Here is a 15,055-nt window from a genome sequence, read left to right as displayed (position 1 = left end):
CTCACCCCTACGTGGCAATTCTGGGGACCAAACCTGGGCTGAAGGCTTTGAGATGGTCTCGGAGCTGTCCCCAGCTGGGCTGTGGGGGATAGGGCTGAGGCCAGGGCATGTGACCAGCTCCATGGGAGGGGGCTCGTTAGTGGGGAAGGAGAGAGACATGCCCTGGCTCAGGCCACGTGCCACTGTGAAAAGTGCTAGGACCTCAGTACAGGGCCTGGGTTCTAGTCCTGGCTCTGACGTGGACTAGCTATGTGAACTGGTATGAGTGGTTGCCCCTCTGTGGGCCTTAGTTTCTCCATCTGTAAGTGATGAGATGGTCCAAGAAACTGTTCCAGCTGACTGTCTGGGTCTGAGTAGTCGGGGAAATCTTGGCCACAAGTCCAGCATCGGGGGTGCTGTTCCCTCACTCTGCTTCTGGCTCCTTTCCATGGTGCATAAAGAAGCCCCTTGCAGCCTTCACCCACAATGTTCAGGATGCTGACCCCCCAGAGGCAGGTGCGATTACTGACACAGTGGCACCATGAAGCGCTGACTGGGAACAAGTTTCCAAGTCCCAGGCCCTAAGTCCACTCTTTACTGGGCTGTCCTCTGAGACACAGACACCCCCCTCAAGCACTCCAACAGCGAGACCAGAGAGATGTTGGGAGGAGGAGATGGAGGGGAGAGGACCAGATGAAGGGAGAAGCCCACCGCCTCAGTCCCCTCTCCTTCTCTAGGCCCCTTCACCTGCTAGGCACTCAGTGAGACAGGACCCTGGAGCGTTGTAAGGTCAAAGCCAACAGTGCTGAGGAAAGCCCGAAAGGGAGTGGGCTCTGACCAAATGCCAGACCTCAGGCACACCTTCTCCCTGAGTCCTGTACACATGCACACATGCCTCACATTCACACAAGCAAGGCAAAGGATGCTTCATCCTGAGAACACGTATTCATTGTAAGCTTTTGCCTGGAGGCTGACAGCCATGTCTTGGTGCAGTAGAAAGATATCAGTCCCCTGGACCCTCTTCAGAACTGAGTCAGAGCTGCCCAGAGATGTGAATGGGGTACCCAAGGGAGGGCAATGAGCTTGTTGCTGGAGGGGCGCACAGTCCTGCCAGAATCTTAGCTTCCTTTCTAAACTCAGGTGGTCATGCTCCATCAATGAAAAGATGGGGTCATTAAATCTATAAGGTGGAGCCACAGAACTTGATAGTCTCTAAGGGAATCCCATCACTCCTGTCAAAGCCATGATGTATTTTTTTGTAAACTGACCCCAGTCCTCAGATTCACCAGGTGCTTTAAGAAACTCTCAGTTCTTTGCTCATGTTGTGTTTTCTGCATAGAATGTCTTGGTCTACTTTCTCCCACTGGCAAACTTCTATTTATACTTCAAAACCCAGGCACAATGAAGTTTTCATTTCCCCAGTGCCTCCAGACAGGTTTAGGCGCTGTGTCCCACATCAGTAACAGTCTCCATAGACTGTCTTGTGGCATCCACTGCAGCACATTTTAGCAGCCAGGGAGCTGCTCAAGAGATATCTTCCCCCCACCAGGCACGTTTTCTTCAAGGCAGCCCTTGGGACTTACTCTTCTTCCCTTTTTGCCCTCTCAGGCCTTCAGATTGTACTGTAGGGGTTCTTCGGTCCCTTTGGGGGATTCTGCCCTTTATCTAGACTGGATGTCCTCAGATTGCTACTAGCTCCCATAAATAAAGCCTTGCATTCCAACTGGTGTAGCACTAGGCCCAGACTCCGAGTTTCCTGTCTCTTCCACCAAGCCCCTTCCTTCCTTTTCTTTCCTGTCTGGGGAGTACTTTAAATGCAGCCCTTCTCCCAGACATTGCTCTTCTTCAAAGTGGCAAGTTCCCTAAGAGGAGGCTGAGCTTAACCTAATGTGATACAGAGAGCACTGGAAGAGAAGCCAGAAACCTGGGTTCCAGCTCCAGCTGAGTCCCTGCAGGATTACCCTACTCCGGGACTCAGTTTCCCCCATCTGTGCAAAGGGGTGATGCTGGAAGGCTCTTTGTCTCTATGTTACCCTATTTGAAGGGCAGAAGAGCCCTTCCATCTGTGAAGTCTCGGCAACCTGCCTAACAAGAAGTCCACAAATAACCTTATTATGTTTACCTGAACACAGGAGGTGAGATAACTCTGAGGGGCTCACAGAGCAGAGTGTCACCCTCCATCAGCTGTCAGCTGTTTATCCAAAGGTGTTGACTCGAAGCTCTCAGATCATACCAATTCTCCAGATTAGAAGTACAACTGTATAAATGATTCCCTGTGCTAGCCAAGGCAAGAACGGTGATAATTTCTAAAACCTGGACAGCATTTTGCCCCGTTTGCTATCTCCTGGAAGCCCTCCCAGAATTCCTTCCCATCCACTATGCTCCTCCTCCAGCAAATCCACCCTGAATGACTCCCACTTCTGAAGCTCCATGAGCTCTCCTAGGTAGCTCTCATGTCCTTGGTCGTTTATTCACCTCACTTTCCCTCTAGCCTCTGGCCTCCAGAGACTAGTACACGGTTGGGCACACAGTAAGCTCTCAGGAGATGTTTCTCAACTTGGCTCACACTTTGACTCCTATTCCAAATTTGCAGACTCTGATTGATGCTCAAGTTCACTTGGGTACTGAGCTGAGTCTAGCCACAGATACACCCGAGTTTGCCTGCATCTTCTAACGATAATGATAATACCTTGCACGTATTTGTGGTGCAAATTTTTTTTTTTTTATTCTCCAAGGATTCTCTCTCTCATGTGATCCTTATAACAATTCTGCAATGAAGACAGAGCAGACAATGACATTCTCAGTTTATAGAAGATGGGCGGTGACTATTCAATGACAAAGCTCTTAAGAAGGAGAGCAGAGATTGGAGCTGGGTCCAGTCTGCATGACTCCTGGTCCAGTGCTTTCTCTCCAGAAGGATTTCTCACCTGCAGAAGTCCCAGGAGAGCCACCATCCTTAAGAGGAGAAGTGTATGTAGGGAATGGAGGATAGTGGGGAGGCACTTAGGGGCCTGGAAGACCAGGATGAAGCTTGAGCCAGCGCTTCAGACCAGAGCAGGTTGTGAGAAGCAAGAGCAAGAGATGCCCCATGGGTGGGCATGCAGGGTGCAGTCCAGGAAACCGTGAAGCTGGGGCTCAAGCACCAAGGAGCCCTACAACACTTGAGGAGCAGCAGACAGGAGTGGTGAGGACCCCTGTAACCACCCTCAGAGGAAAGGTAGCACCTCTTTCCCTCAAGGGCTCCAGGGATGGAGGGGCCCTGGGGCCTGAACCTTAGAAGAAAACTCCCTGAGCCTCAGGCTGTGAGCAGGACAAGAAGCCCCTTCCCAACAGCATTGCCCACCTCTGTCCGTCTGTCCCACTGCCAAGATAGTTCTATGATTGTGGCTTTTCTGGTTTTAGCAAAATGGAAAGTTTACCAGAGGAGTGGCTTCTGTGAAATCCATGAGAAGATCACCTGGCTCCAAGGTAAAGGCACCTCCTCGGTCAGAGGGGCTCTAAGAAGGCAGACAAAAATACTCCTGGTTAGTGACAACGCTGGGTTGGCAATCCTAGGTTATACTGAATTTAACCAGAAGGCAGAGGTACCCAGCCTCTCCTTTACCCTCTTTCTAACCCTGACCTCGCTATCATGACCAAAGAAACGACAAGAAAAAAAGCAAACTAGTTGTCATGGAGTTGATTCAGACTCATGGAACCCCATGGGTGCAGCGTAGAACTGTGCTCCAGAGAGTTTTTGAAACTTCCTTTTAAAAGGAAGCAGATTGCCAGGCCTTTCTTCTGAAGTGCCTCTGAGTGGGTTTGAACAGCCAACCAACCATTTGCACCACCCAGGGATTCCTACATTACCACGACAATCCTCCAACATTTCCCTCGCTCAGCAGCGTACAAGATGTTGAGACTGAATCCCACTTTCCCCCCACCCCCTGAAACCTTAATGGGTAGAAGTAGGGGGTGGGGTGGAATGGTGAAATTCATATTTATATCTGCAAACAACTTTTCTTGAGGGAGCCTGGAATTTACCTTTAACTGTTCTTTGATTGGTCTTCTGGGAAACACACTTTGAGGAATCCTTTGCATGTGTACAAGGAGAACAAAGATTCTATCCTGAATCAGGAGAGCCAAGGCTTCAAGAAACTTAACCTGGTCTACACAATAATGAGGAAGATCTTCATGGTGGGCAGTGGCACCTTGGAAAATTATGTTTATTTTTTTAGAAAAAAATTTTTTTTTCTCCTTCCCTGGGACCTCAGCAGCATAGTGGGCCTTGAGATCCTTTGTGAGGAGAAAAACAAGCCCATTAACTTGGCAGGCCCTCAGGAGAGGGACGGCCAGGAGAGGGAGCCCTATGGCCTCTGGCAGAATGCAGTCCGCATGCCCCTGGAACTCCCTTCTGTTGTTCCAAGCGTGCAATCAAGTTCTGTAAATATTTCAGCCTGGTTTTAACTGTGGCATGGGATATATGATCAGAGCCTGTACACATCTAAGATGGGACTCCCCACCGTTGAGGCAAACCCAACCGGAGATGCCAGGAGGCATCCAAATTTGCCTGTGTCATCTAATGATAGTAATAGTACCTTGCACAGATGTGTGGTGCTTTATTCTCCAGTTCCTGGGTGGTGCAAACGGTTAAGTGCTTGACTACTAACTGGAAGGTGGCCACTTTAAACCCATCCAGAGGCACCTCAGAAGAAAGGTCTGCCAATCTGCTTTGGAAAGGTCACAGCCTTGAAAACCCTATGGAGCACAGTTCTCCTCTGACACATATGGGGTTGCTATGAGCTGGAATCCCCTTGATGCAACTGGGTTTTTGTTGTTGTCGTTGTTTCACCCAGTACAAGGACTGGAATGGGGACACTTCTATGCTTTTACTCCTCCAAATTGTCCATTATGGGGGAAAAAACAATTTTTCTGTCTTTACAGTGCAGTAATATCTTATGCACAGATGATATTCTAAAATCAGAACTGCCTTCAAAAATCGCTTAAATTGCTCTTGAAGTACATACAGTATACATGGTTTTACATTGTACTATTTGTCTCTTAAAAACAGTTGGCTTGTGTTTTTGCAACTGGTTGTTTAAAGAACATGTTTTGGTGGTTGTTATTGTTGTTTTGAGCATACACACAGTCAATTATGCACACAGGATGCCACTTCATGAAATGTATACTGAATTCTCAGCAAGCTCTCCTACTTCGCAGGGCTTTTCCCCCATACCTTGGCCACTGGGGACGGCTGGCCCTTGCCTTCTGACTTCTGAGGCGAGCTGACTTTGTGGACCTTGGGAGATGCCAGCGGCACTGAGACTTGTGTGGTGGTGATGGTGGTAGTGGAGGTTGTGTTTGTGGTTGCAGTTGTGGCCGCTCCCACTGCCTCCGCCAAGTCTGGAGGGAGGTCGTCTTCATCACTGCGGTTACTAAAAGCACATGAAGCTCTGCTCATTACAATAATAAACACGCTGTGGGGAGGGAGGGGAGGGGGAAGAGGGGGAAGGCGGAGTGGGTGGGCTCCCCAAACAGATGTCCACCAGATGTCCAGTTTATGGGATCCAATACTTTGACTTTTTTGCCAAAGCAAATTTGGGCTGGATTTTCTGTCACTTGCCAGAGGGTATTATTTTGAGTGGCTTCCCCTTGAAGGGTAAATGCGAGGCTCTGTGTGAAGTGTGAAATGGCTCCTTTCTTGGCCTGACAGTGGAGGAGTAAGGGACCAAGTAGCTCTGGTCTTAGAAGCTCATTGACAGAATGGGATGACCCAAGTAGAAAGGATACTAGATGGGTAGTCATCATGAGGAAGTCAGGCCTGGCAACCTGGGCTTATCCCCGAGGCCAAGGTCATCCTGGCATGGCGTGGGACAGTACCATCAACTCCTCATACTTTATTTCATTATTCATTTTTGATGAAAATATACGCAACAAAACATACCCCCATTCAACAGTTTTTACCTGTGCAGTCCATGTACAGACAATGGTTACATACTTCACACTGTGTCACTGTTCTCACTATCTCTACCCATATTACTTCACAACCATTAACTTAGACTCTCTGTCCCCTAAAGTTCTCATCTGTGCTTTAGGGTTACTGTTGTCAATTCGATCTCATATAGATAATTCTTTAAAAGAGTGCAATGCTCAAGATAAACATTCTTTATTAATGGAGCTAAACTGTTGTTTAGTTCAAAAATGTCTTTGTGGGATAGTTTTGGTTCAAGGTTTAAAAATGGTTTCCAGGAAACAGATTCAGGGTCGATCTCCTACTCTTTTTTTTTTTATTTTATTTTTATTATTGTACGTTAGGTGAATGTTTACAGCTTCTTTTTAAACAGTTAGTACACATATTATTTTACGACATTGGTTAACAATCCCATGACATGTCAACACTCTCCCTTCTTGACCTTGGGTTCCCTATTACCAGTTTTGCTGTCTCCTCCTGCCTTCTAGTTCTTGCCCCTGGGCTGGTGTGCCCCTTTAGTCTCATTTTGTTTTATGGGCCTGTTTAATCTTTGGCTGAAGTGAACCCACCATTCCTAATATCAACAGCATTCTCTCAAACTCATAGAAATGAAGACAAGTCCTTTAAAGACCCAATAGATGGCCCTGGATAGAATGGGAGAAAAATGTAGAACAAAACTCAAGCTCCTAAAAAAAGGCCAGACCTAACTGGATCTGTAGAGGCTAGATGAACCCCTGAGACTATCACCCTAAGATACTCTTTTTTTTTTTTTTCATTTTTGTTGTGCTTTAAGTGAAAGTTTACATCTCCCCCTAATGAGACAGCACACTCCTTCCCTCGACTCTTTTTGTGTCCATTGGGCCAGCTTCTGACCCCCTCTGCCCTCTCATCTTTTCTCCAGATAGGAGCTGCCCACATAGTCTCATGTGTCTACTTGATCCAAGAAGCTCACTCTTTACCAGTATCATTTTCTATCCCAAAGTCCAGTCCAATCCCTGTCTGAAGAGTTGCCTTTGGGGATGGTTCCTGTTTTGGGCTAACAGAAAGTCTGGGGACCATGACCTCCGGGGTCCCTCTAGTCTCAGTGTGACCATTAAGTCTGGTCTTTTTATGAGAATTTGAGGTCTGCATCCCACTAATCTCCTGCTCCCTCAAGGGTTCTCTGTTGTGTTCCCTGTCAGGGCAGTCGTTGGTTGTAGCCGTGCACCACCTAGTTCTTCTGGTCTCGGGCTGATACAGTCTCTGGTTTATGTGGCCCTTTCTGCCTCCTGGGCTCATATTACCTTTTGTCTTTGGTGTTCTTCATTCTCCTTTGCTCCAGGTGGGTTGAGACCAATTGATGCATCTTAGATGGCCACTTGCTAGCATTTAAGATCCCAGAAGCCACTCTCCAAAGTGGGATGAAGAATATTTTCTTAATAGATTTTATTATGCCAATTGACTTAGACATCCCCTGAAACCAAGGTCCCCAAACCCCCGCCCCTAAAATGCTGGCCTTCGATACTTTCAGTTTATTCAGGGAACTTCTTTGCTTTTGGTTTAGTCCAGTTGTGCTGATCTCTCCTGTGTTGTGTGTTGTCTTTCCCTTCACCTAAAATAGCTCTTATCTACTATTTAATTAGTGAAAACTCCTCTCCCTCTCTCCCTCCCTCCCCACTCTCGTAACTATCAAATAATATTTTCTTCTCTGTTTAACCTATTTTTCGAGTTCTTATAATAGCAGTCTTATACAATATCTGTCCTTTTGCAGCTGACTAATTTCACTCAGCATAATGTCTTCCAGATTCCTCCACGTTATGAAATGTTTCATGGATTCATCATTGTTCTTTATTGATGCATAGTATTCCATTGTATGAATATACCATAATTTATTTATCCATTTATCCGTTGATGGGCATCTTGGTTGCTTCCATTTTTTTGGTGTTGTAAACAGTGCTGCAATGAACACGGGTGTGCATATATCTGTTCATGTAAAGGCTCTTATTTCTCTTGGATATATTCCAAGGAGTGGGATTGCCAGATCATACGGTAGTTCTATTTCTAGTTTTTTAAGGAGTGCCAAATCGATTTCCAAAGTGGTTGTACCATTTTACAATCCCACCAGCTGTGTATAAGTGTTCCAGTCGCTCCACAACCTCTCCAACATTTATTATTTTGTGTTTTTTGGATTAATGCCAGCCTTGCTGGAGTGAGATGAAATCTCATTGTAGCTTTGATTTGCATTTCTCTAATGGCTAATGGTCATGGGCATTTCCTCATGTATCTGTGAGATATTCTTTGAACTCAGAACTCAAACCACCCTCAGAGGTCATCTTTCAGCCAAATGTCAAATTGGCCCATAAAATAAATAATATCACCTGTGAGTACTGTGCTCCTCAAGATAATCATCTAGATGAAACCAAAGACCAAAGATGAGAAGGCTAGGGGGCAACACAGAAGCTACATTAATGGAAACATAATAACCCAAATGGAAATAACGAGAGTGTGCATATATTGTGATGAACATAACCAATGTCACTGAACAATATGTATACAAATAGAAGTTATTAAATAAGAATCTAATTTCCTGTCTGAACTTTCACTGAAAAAAAATAAAATATTTAAAAAAAAAAAAAAAGATGGAAACAACCCCATTGTCCATCAACAAAGGCATGGATAAACAAAATATGGTATATACATACAATGGAATATTACTCAGTCATAAAGAGAAATGAAGTTCTGATACATGCTACAAAATGGATGAACCTTGGAAACATTATACTGAATAAATCAGACACAAAAGGACAAATATTGTGTGATCCCACTTACGTGCAATACTTAGAATAGGTAAATGTATAGACACCAACTTTATTAGTGGTTACCAGAGCTGGGCAGGAGGGGGAAAGAAGGGAGTTACTGCTCAAGGGGTACTGAGTTTCCATTAATGATGATGAAAAAATTTGGAAATGGATAGTAGTGATGGTTGCACAAAATGGTAAACACAATGCCCATGAGTTGAACATGTAAAAAATGTTGAAATGGCAAATGTTTTGTTATATGTATATTTAAAACAATAAAAAATGTTTTGCTTTATGTCTGAAATTTAAAAAAAGACAAGTCCCTTAGTCCCTTATGCCAACCAGATTGCCACCTATGCAGTAAAGTGTTAGCTCAGCAGACCTGAGGTCCTCAAACCTTGCATATTGCAAAGAGAGGACTGGTCCTGGGAGACAGACCCCTGGGAGACAATCTCTGAGCCCTTGGAATATTCTGCTTGATAAGAGTGTCTTTGTTTATCTGAGACCTTGGTCCATGACAGAGAGTTGATGTTGGCAGAGTGACTTATGGTGAACGCCTGATTTTGTATGCCTGGGGCTTTGGGCCCTGCTGTATCAGTTTGAGCTCTAAAGGGCTGGAGACTGAGTAGCTAATGAGATCGGTCACAGAGGTGCTCCATACCTATGTGACTAACTACCCAATAAAAACCCTGCACACCAAGGCTTAGGTGAGTTTCCCAATTTGGCAATACTTAGTACCCCTTGTCCCACATTGTTGCTGAGAAAATTAAGTGCTGTCCATATGACTCCACTGGGAGAGGATACTTGGAAGCTTATACCTGGTTTCTCCTGGACTCCATCCTATACACCTTCTTCATTGGCTGATTTTAATCACTGTAATAAATCATGGCCATGAGAAGAAGAGCTTTTTTAAGTTCTGTGAGTCCTTCTAAGGAAGCTTCAAAACCTAAGGGTGGTCTTGGGGACCCTCAACACGGTCCTCCTAAAGGTTTCCATGTAGAACTGGGCCATCCTGGCACAGGGGTTGTGACTTAGAAACGATGGCTGAGCTTGAGTATGTAGATAACAGACCTGTGACCAGAGGGCACCAGTGTCGACTGTGTAGGGTCCCCAATGAGGGCCTTTCTGCAACAGTGGGCCTCATGGGAAATGTGGCCACAGGATACAGCTGCAGCATGAACAGCTCTGAGTGAGGAGGGCCCTAGAGGATTTTAGATCATTCTGCACGTGGAGAAAACCTCAAGACAAGGAATATGGATTTATTACTAACAAGGTGAAAAGGTGGGGTTTGAACAAGTAAGTGAAAAAAATCAATAGATAAACCACTTTTTGGATGCACAATGATGAAGCACGTCAGATTAGTTACCCATCCATTAGCCCATTTAATTTCCATGACAACCTTGTATTATGATCAGCATTTTTCAGAAAAGCTGGTGATATTCGGTGGCTGATTGTTGAATGACTTGCAAAAGGTCAAATGACTAGCTCAAGATCACATAGCTACTTAAGTAAAAGAGTAGGTTAGAATAATTTTTACCCCACTAAAAAGTAGTATAACCTTAAAAATATAGCCGTTATTAATTTTACATAAAAGCCCACTAAAAAATACAGCAGCTCATCTTTCATAGCAGGAAGTCAACTGATACTGTATGAAACTGAGAAAGACTCCAAATTTTTAATGGTTTTCATGACCTTGTATCTTAACTTAGATCTTATGATGAAGAAACATTTATCTAAAACTCAGCAAGTCTTTCAGTTTTACCTGTTTCTTTATCTTCTGTTAAATTTAAGAAATAATATTTTAATAATTAAAAAATAGTATGCATAGTAGGATTCCTTTCTTAAAAATTAGTGCTTCCTATTTTAACAATATATATTCAACGAAAGATTTCTAAAGTAATAGTCATGTGAACACTGGTTACTTCTGATGGTGTAATTCTAGGGGATTAATTACTTTTTGTTTTTTTGGGGGGGTTGGCATGTGTTTGCATATGTGCTAAAAATATACAAAACAAAACATTTGCCAATTCAACAATTTTTACATGTATAATTCGGTGACATTGATTACATTCATCATATTATACAACTTTTACCACCATCCTTTTCCAAATGATTCTACTGCCACTAACAGAAATTCAGTATGGCTAAAGTTTTTGTTTACAGCAGTTTGAAAATGTTCAGAGCACCTGAAAATCATGATGCTCTTGGCAGAACCAAAAAAAAAAAACCAAACCGACTCCTGTCAAGTCGATTCCAACTCATAGCAACCCTAGAGGACAGAGTAGAACTGCCCCATAGGGTTTCCAAGGAGCGCTTGGCAGATTTGAACTGCTGAACTTTTGGTTAGCAGCCGTAGCACTTAACCACTATGTCACCAGGGTTTCCGCTCTTGGCAGAGCACCTTAAAATCCAAATCCACCCAATCCCAGCCTAGGAACTAGAAATACCATCATAGCCGGACAGGTGATTGCATTACCATCTAATTTCCAGGATTACACACACATCTCAAAAATTGTAATGCAGAAAATATCTTTAGGAAATTGGAAATCTGAGTTTTTCCATCCCTATTCCTTGACCACATGTTCATTAATTTTATCAATATCTAGAGCGCAAGAGAGAAGCAAATAAGTGGTAACCGGTAACAACAATTTAAGAACTATTTATGGGGCAGAAACTTAACGCTGAAAACATTCCATTCGCTAATTTAGCTATTTTCTACTAGGGAGAAAGTGCTGCCATCCTTTGATTTTTGAAGCAAAATGTGTTGGGCCCACTTAAGAAATACACATGTGAAGTTAGGGGTTTTAAAATGGTTTCCTTGAGAAAGCCAATTTAGTGAGTTAATTAAATTTTATTTCCTTCCAGGCCAGGTATCAGCCAGTCATTGTTTCCAACATGATTACACATCCCATATGGGTGATAATAACATTTTGACTTTCAAAGTGTAAAAGGAGAGGCTAGCCTTGCCAGCTTTCTCCTCAGGGGAAAAGATTTTTCTGGTTTCATTTGTTCCCCTAGAGATCATTAGGACTGTTAATTATTTGAACCTTACTTGCTTTGGCTTTCCTAGGAAAAGACAGCTGCTGTACTGCTCAGAGGTTTCCATTAAGGCTATGAGGTGGGGTGTGTCTACCCTTAAAACCCTCCTACGTCTCTTCTCCCTTCCATAAGGTACAAGAGGCAGGACTGAGAAGGCTGTTTGTGTCCGAAGAGCGTCTAGAGTTCGCTCCATGGCCTACATTTTACACTTTGGGTATCCCCTAAACTCTACCTTTTGTCAGAAGCTTCCAGATTCTAGAGAAGAAAGGAAGGGAAACTAATTCATCCTATAGCCAGACCCCTGGCTGGGGCTTTACCTGCATCATCTCATGTTAATCCTTACATAATCCCTCAGAGGTAGGGGTTATCTCGTCCATTATACAGATGAAGAAACAGGGCCTCAGAGAGGTATTTTTTCCAAGAGCTTACGGCTGTAAATTAGCCAAGTCTCAAACAGGCTTTTCTGACTCCAAAGCCACCACACTTTCCATTGTGCCCAAAGACCCCCTGTAGTTCTTTGACCAATTATTCATGTAGGAATGGTGCCTGGCCCACAGAGGAGGTCAGAAACTAGGAACCATAATTGTGATTATTACTACTACTATTACTCCTTTTTTTTTTTTTTTTTATTACTCCTACTACCACCACTGTTACTCAACATTCATATGTCTCCTTTGGATTATACAATAAATTGTGAGTCCTTGGATGGAAATTGCCAAAGTCATTTTGCTTTTTCCCACATTGTGTAGAACAGCTCTGTGCACAAGACAGCCAAGACACTTTGTTAAACTGATCAGAACTGGATGGGCCTGGCGGTTCTGGAACACTTTGGGGTATGACTCCTCCCACAGCTCTCATTACCACTCTGTGATTAGCTTTGGCTCTGGTGACAGACCATGCTACCATTTCACTAAATTCTGTGATGTGGCTCCCAAAGATCCCCGCCTCCTCATATTCATAACTTTGTGTGATTCCCGCCCCCCCACCTCCCTTGAGTGTGGGCTGGACCTAGTGACTTGCTTCTAATGAACAGAATACGGCAAAGTGACAGGATGTCATTTCCATGATCAGGTTACGAAAGACTGTGACTTTCATCTTGCTAGTACTCTCTCTGGCTCTTCTCATGCGTTTTCTCTGATGAAGAAAGCTAGAAAATTTCTCAAAAAGTTAAATACAAAATTAACATACGACCCACCAATTCTACTACTGAGTATAGATCCGAAAGAATTAATAGCAGGGACTCAGACAAATACTGGTACACCAATGCCCACTGCAGCATTGGTCACAATAGCCAAAAGACAGAAACAACCCAAGTGTCCATCAACAGATACATGGATAAACAAAATGTTATATACCCATGCAGTGGAATATTATTCAGCCATAAAAGGTAATGAAGTTCTAATAGATGCTACAACATGAATGAACCTTGAAAAATTATGCTCAGTGAAATTAGCCAGACATAAAAGGACAAACATTGTATGACCCCACTTACATGAAAACATCTCAGAATAGAGAAATGCATACAGTCAGAAAGCAGATCAGAGTTTACCAGGGGCAGAGGGGAGACAAGAATGGAGAGTTATTGCTCAATGGGTACATAGTTTCTGTTTGGGGTGATGAAAAAGTTTTGGAAATAGATTGTGGTGGCATAACACTGGGAATGTAATGCCACTTTATCGTATAGTCAAAAATGATTAAAATAGCAAATTTCATGTTATACATATTTTATTGTTGTTGAGCGCTGTCGAGTCGATTCTGACTCACAGGCAGCCTATAGGACAGAGTAGAACTACCCCATAAGGTTTCTGAGGCTGGAATCTTTAGACAGCAGACTGCCACTTCTGTCATCCATGGAGCTGCTGACGGGATTGAACCACCAACATTTCGGGTAGCAGCTGATAAACATTGTATCACCAAGGCTCCTTTATATATAATTTAGTCCACAAAAAAATTATTTTTAAAAAAGAAAGCTGGAAAGACCCACATGGCAATAAACTGAAAGCACCAACCGTCAGTAAGAAACCAATATCCTCAGTCACCAGCCCTCCAGTCACTGAATCCTGTCAACCACTACCTGAGTGCGCTTCAGATAAGACCACAGCCCTGGCCAACACCGTGACTTCAGCCTTGTGAGAGACATAGAGACCCAGCTAAGCCGTGCCCAGGCCTCCTGACCCACAGAATCTGTGAGGTATTTAATGTGTGCTGTCTTAAGCCTCTAAGTTTTGCAGTAATTTGCTACTTAGCAATAGATAATTAACACATATCCCAAATATGTACTATTTTCAGGGAGAAAGGTCTAGTTCCATTACGACCTAAATTGGAAATAAACTGAATTTTGGGGATGGCTTTCTAGGAAAGGTAAAAAAAAAAAAAAAAAAAACCCAGTGGATTCCGTATGAGGGGCTAAAAAGCATTTATGACCGAACACTTAGCATTGCCTTTGTTCTCGTAATTGAAAAACTTGTACTACAGAACTCACAAACTGTATTGTCTTGTTAACTTCCTCACTCTGGGAGCCTTGATTTCCGGCTTTTCCACAGCTGGTTGGGTAGTTTCCACACGTATAGGAATGGGACTTCTATAGATATTAAAAAGAAAAAAAAAATCAACAAAAAATATTTATGACTTGTTTTGGCCACGGGAACTGCTTTCTCAGATAATTTATACCTTAATAGCGATGATAGACAAGAAATCCATTTTCCTCCCTTCCACTCTACATATTAAATATAAAAATAAATACTATAGAAAATCCAAAAACAAAAATCATAGGAAAGAAAACATAGCAAGTAGAGAGCTGAACATCATTAAGGTACAGAAAAAAATTTCCCTGCCCAAAACACCTCCCTGTAACATCAGGATCTGGTTCAGAACCAAATTTTGCCAATAAAAAGAGTGAAGAGAAACCTATGGATAACCGTTTTTACTTTCAAGTAATCTGGTAGCTATGATATTTTAAATACAACACAGGATATATTTTAAAAAGAAAAGAAAAAGGACCATAGGGTATTTACTGTGAAAAATGCATCATCGGAAGACTTTTAAGACTTGCCCTAAAACATTTAATTCTACATACATGTGAAATATTAAAGATTGTTTCACTTTAAAATTTCCTCAAGAAATTATACCAGATAACCACACATGGGCCCTACTCAAAATAGTATTTTAAGGAGAAGGTTAATATATTTTTTGTAGTGGTCATGGCTCATTTCACTAAAAAAATCAGTAATTATCCTTTGGGACCAAAAGGACAACAAAACAAGTTGAAATCCTCAGCAAGGGACCTCTGGCAAGTACATTAACTCTTGTG

General features: G+C 43.1%; 1 protein-coding gene across 2 annotated transcripts in view; it reads right to left on the bottom strand.

The window, feature by feature from the left end:
- Positions 1 to 15,055, bottom strand: part of EPB41L4B (erythrocyte membrane protein band 4.1 like 4B) — a 163,579-nt gene that overhangs the window by 15,814 nt on the left and 132,710 nt on the right. The window contains exons 20-22 of one of the 2 annotated variants that reach the window (XM_064291627.1): positions 14,228 to 14,326; positions 5,195 to 5,393; positions 3,399 to 3,476 (exon numbers count right to left, since the gene is read on the bottom strand). In XM_064291627.1, the coding sequence (XP_064147697.1) occupies positions 3,399 to 3,476; positions 5,195 to 5,393; positions 14,228 to 14,326 (376 nt within the window). The remainder of the gene's footprint in view (positions 1 to 3,398; positions 3,477 to 5,194; positions 5,394 to 14,227; positions 14,327 to 15,055) is intronic. The other variant, XM_064291626.1, reaches the window with a different exon arrangement.

This window comes from Loxodonta africana, chromosome 9, assembly GCF_030014295.1.
Source record: "Loxodonta africana isolate mLoxAfr1 chromosome 9, mLoxAfr1.hap2, whole genome shotgun sequence".
In the NCBI taxonomy this organism is placed as follows: domain Eukaryota; kingdom Metazoa; phylum Chordata; class Mammalia; order Proboscidea; family Elephantidae; genus Loxodonta; species Loxodonta africana.
Note: the sequence above shows the minus strand (reverse complement) of the source record. Positions and strands in the feature narration are given on the sequence as shown.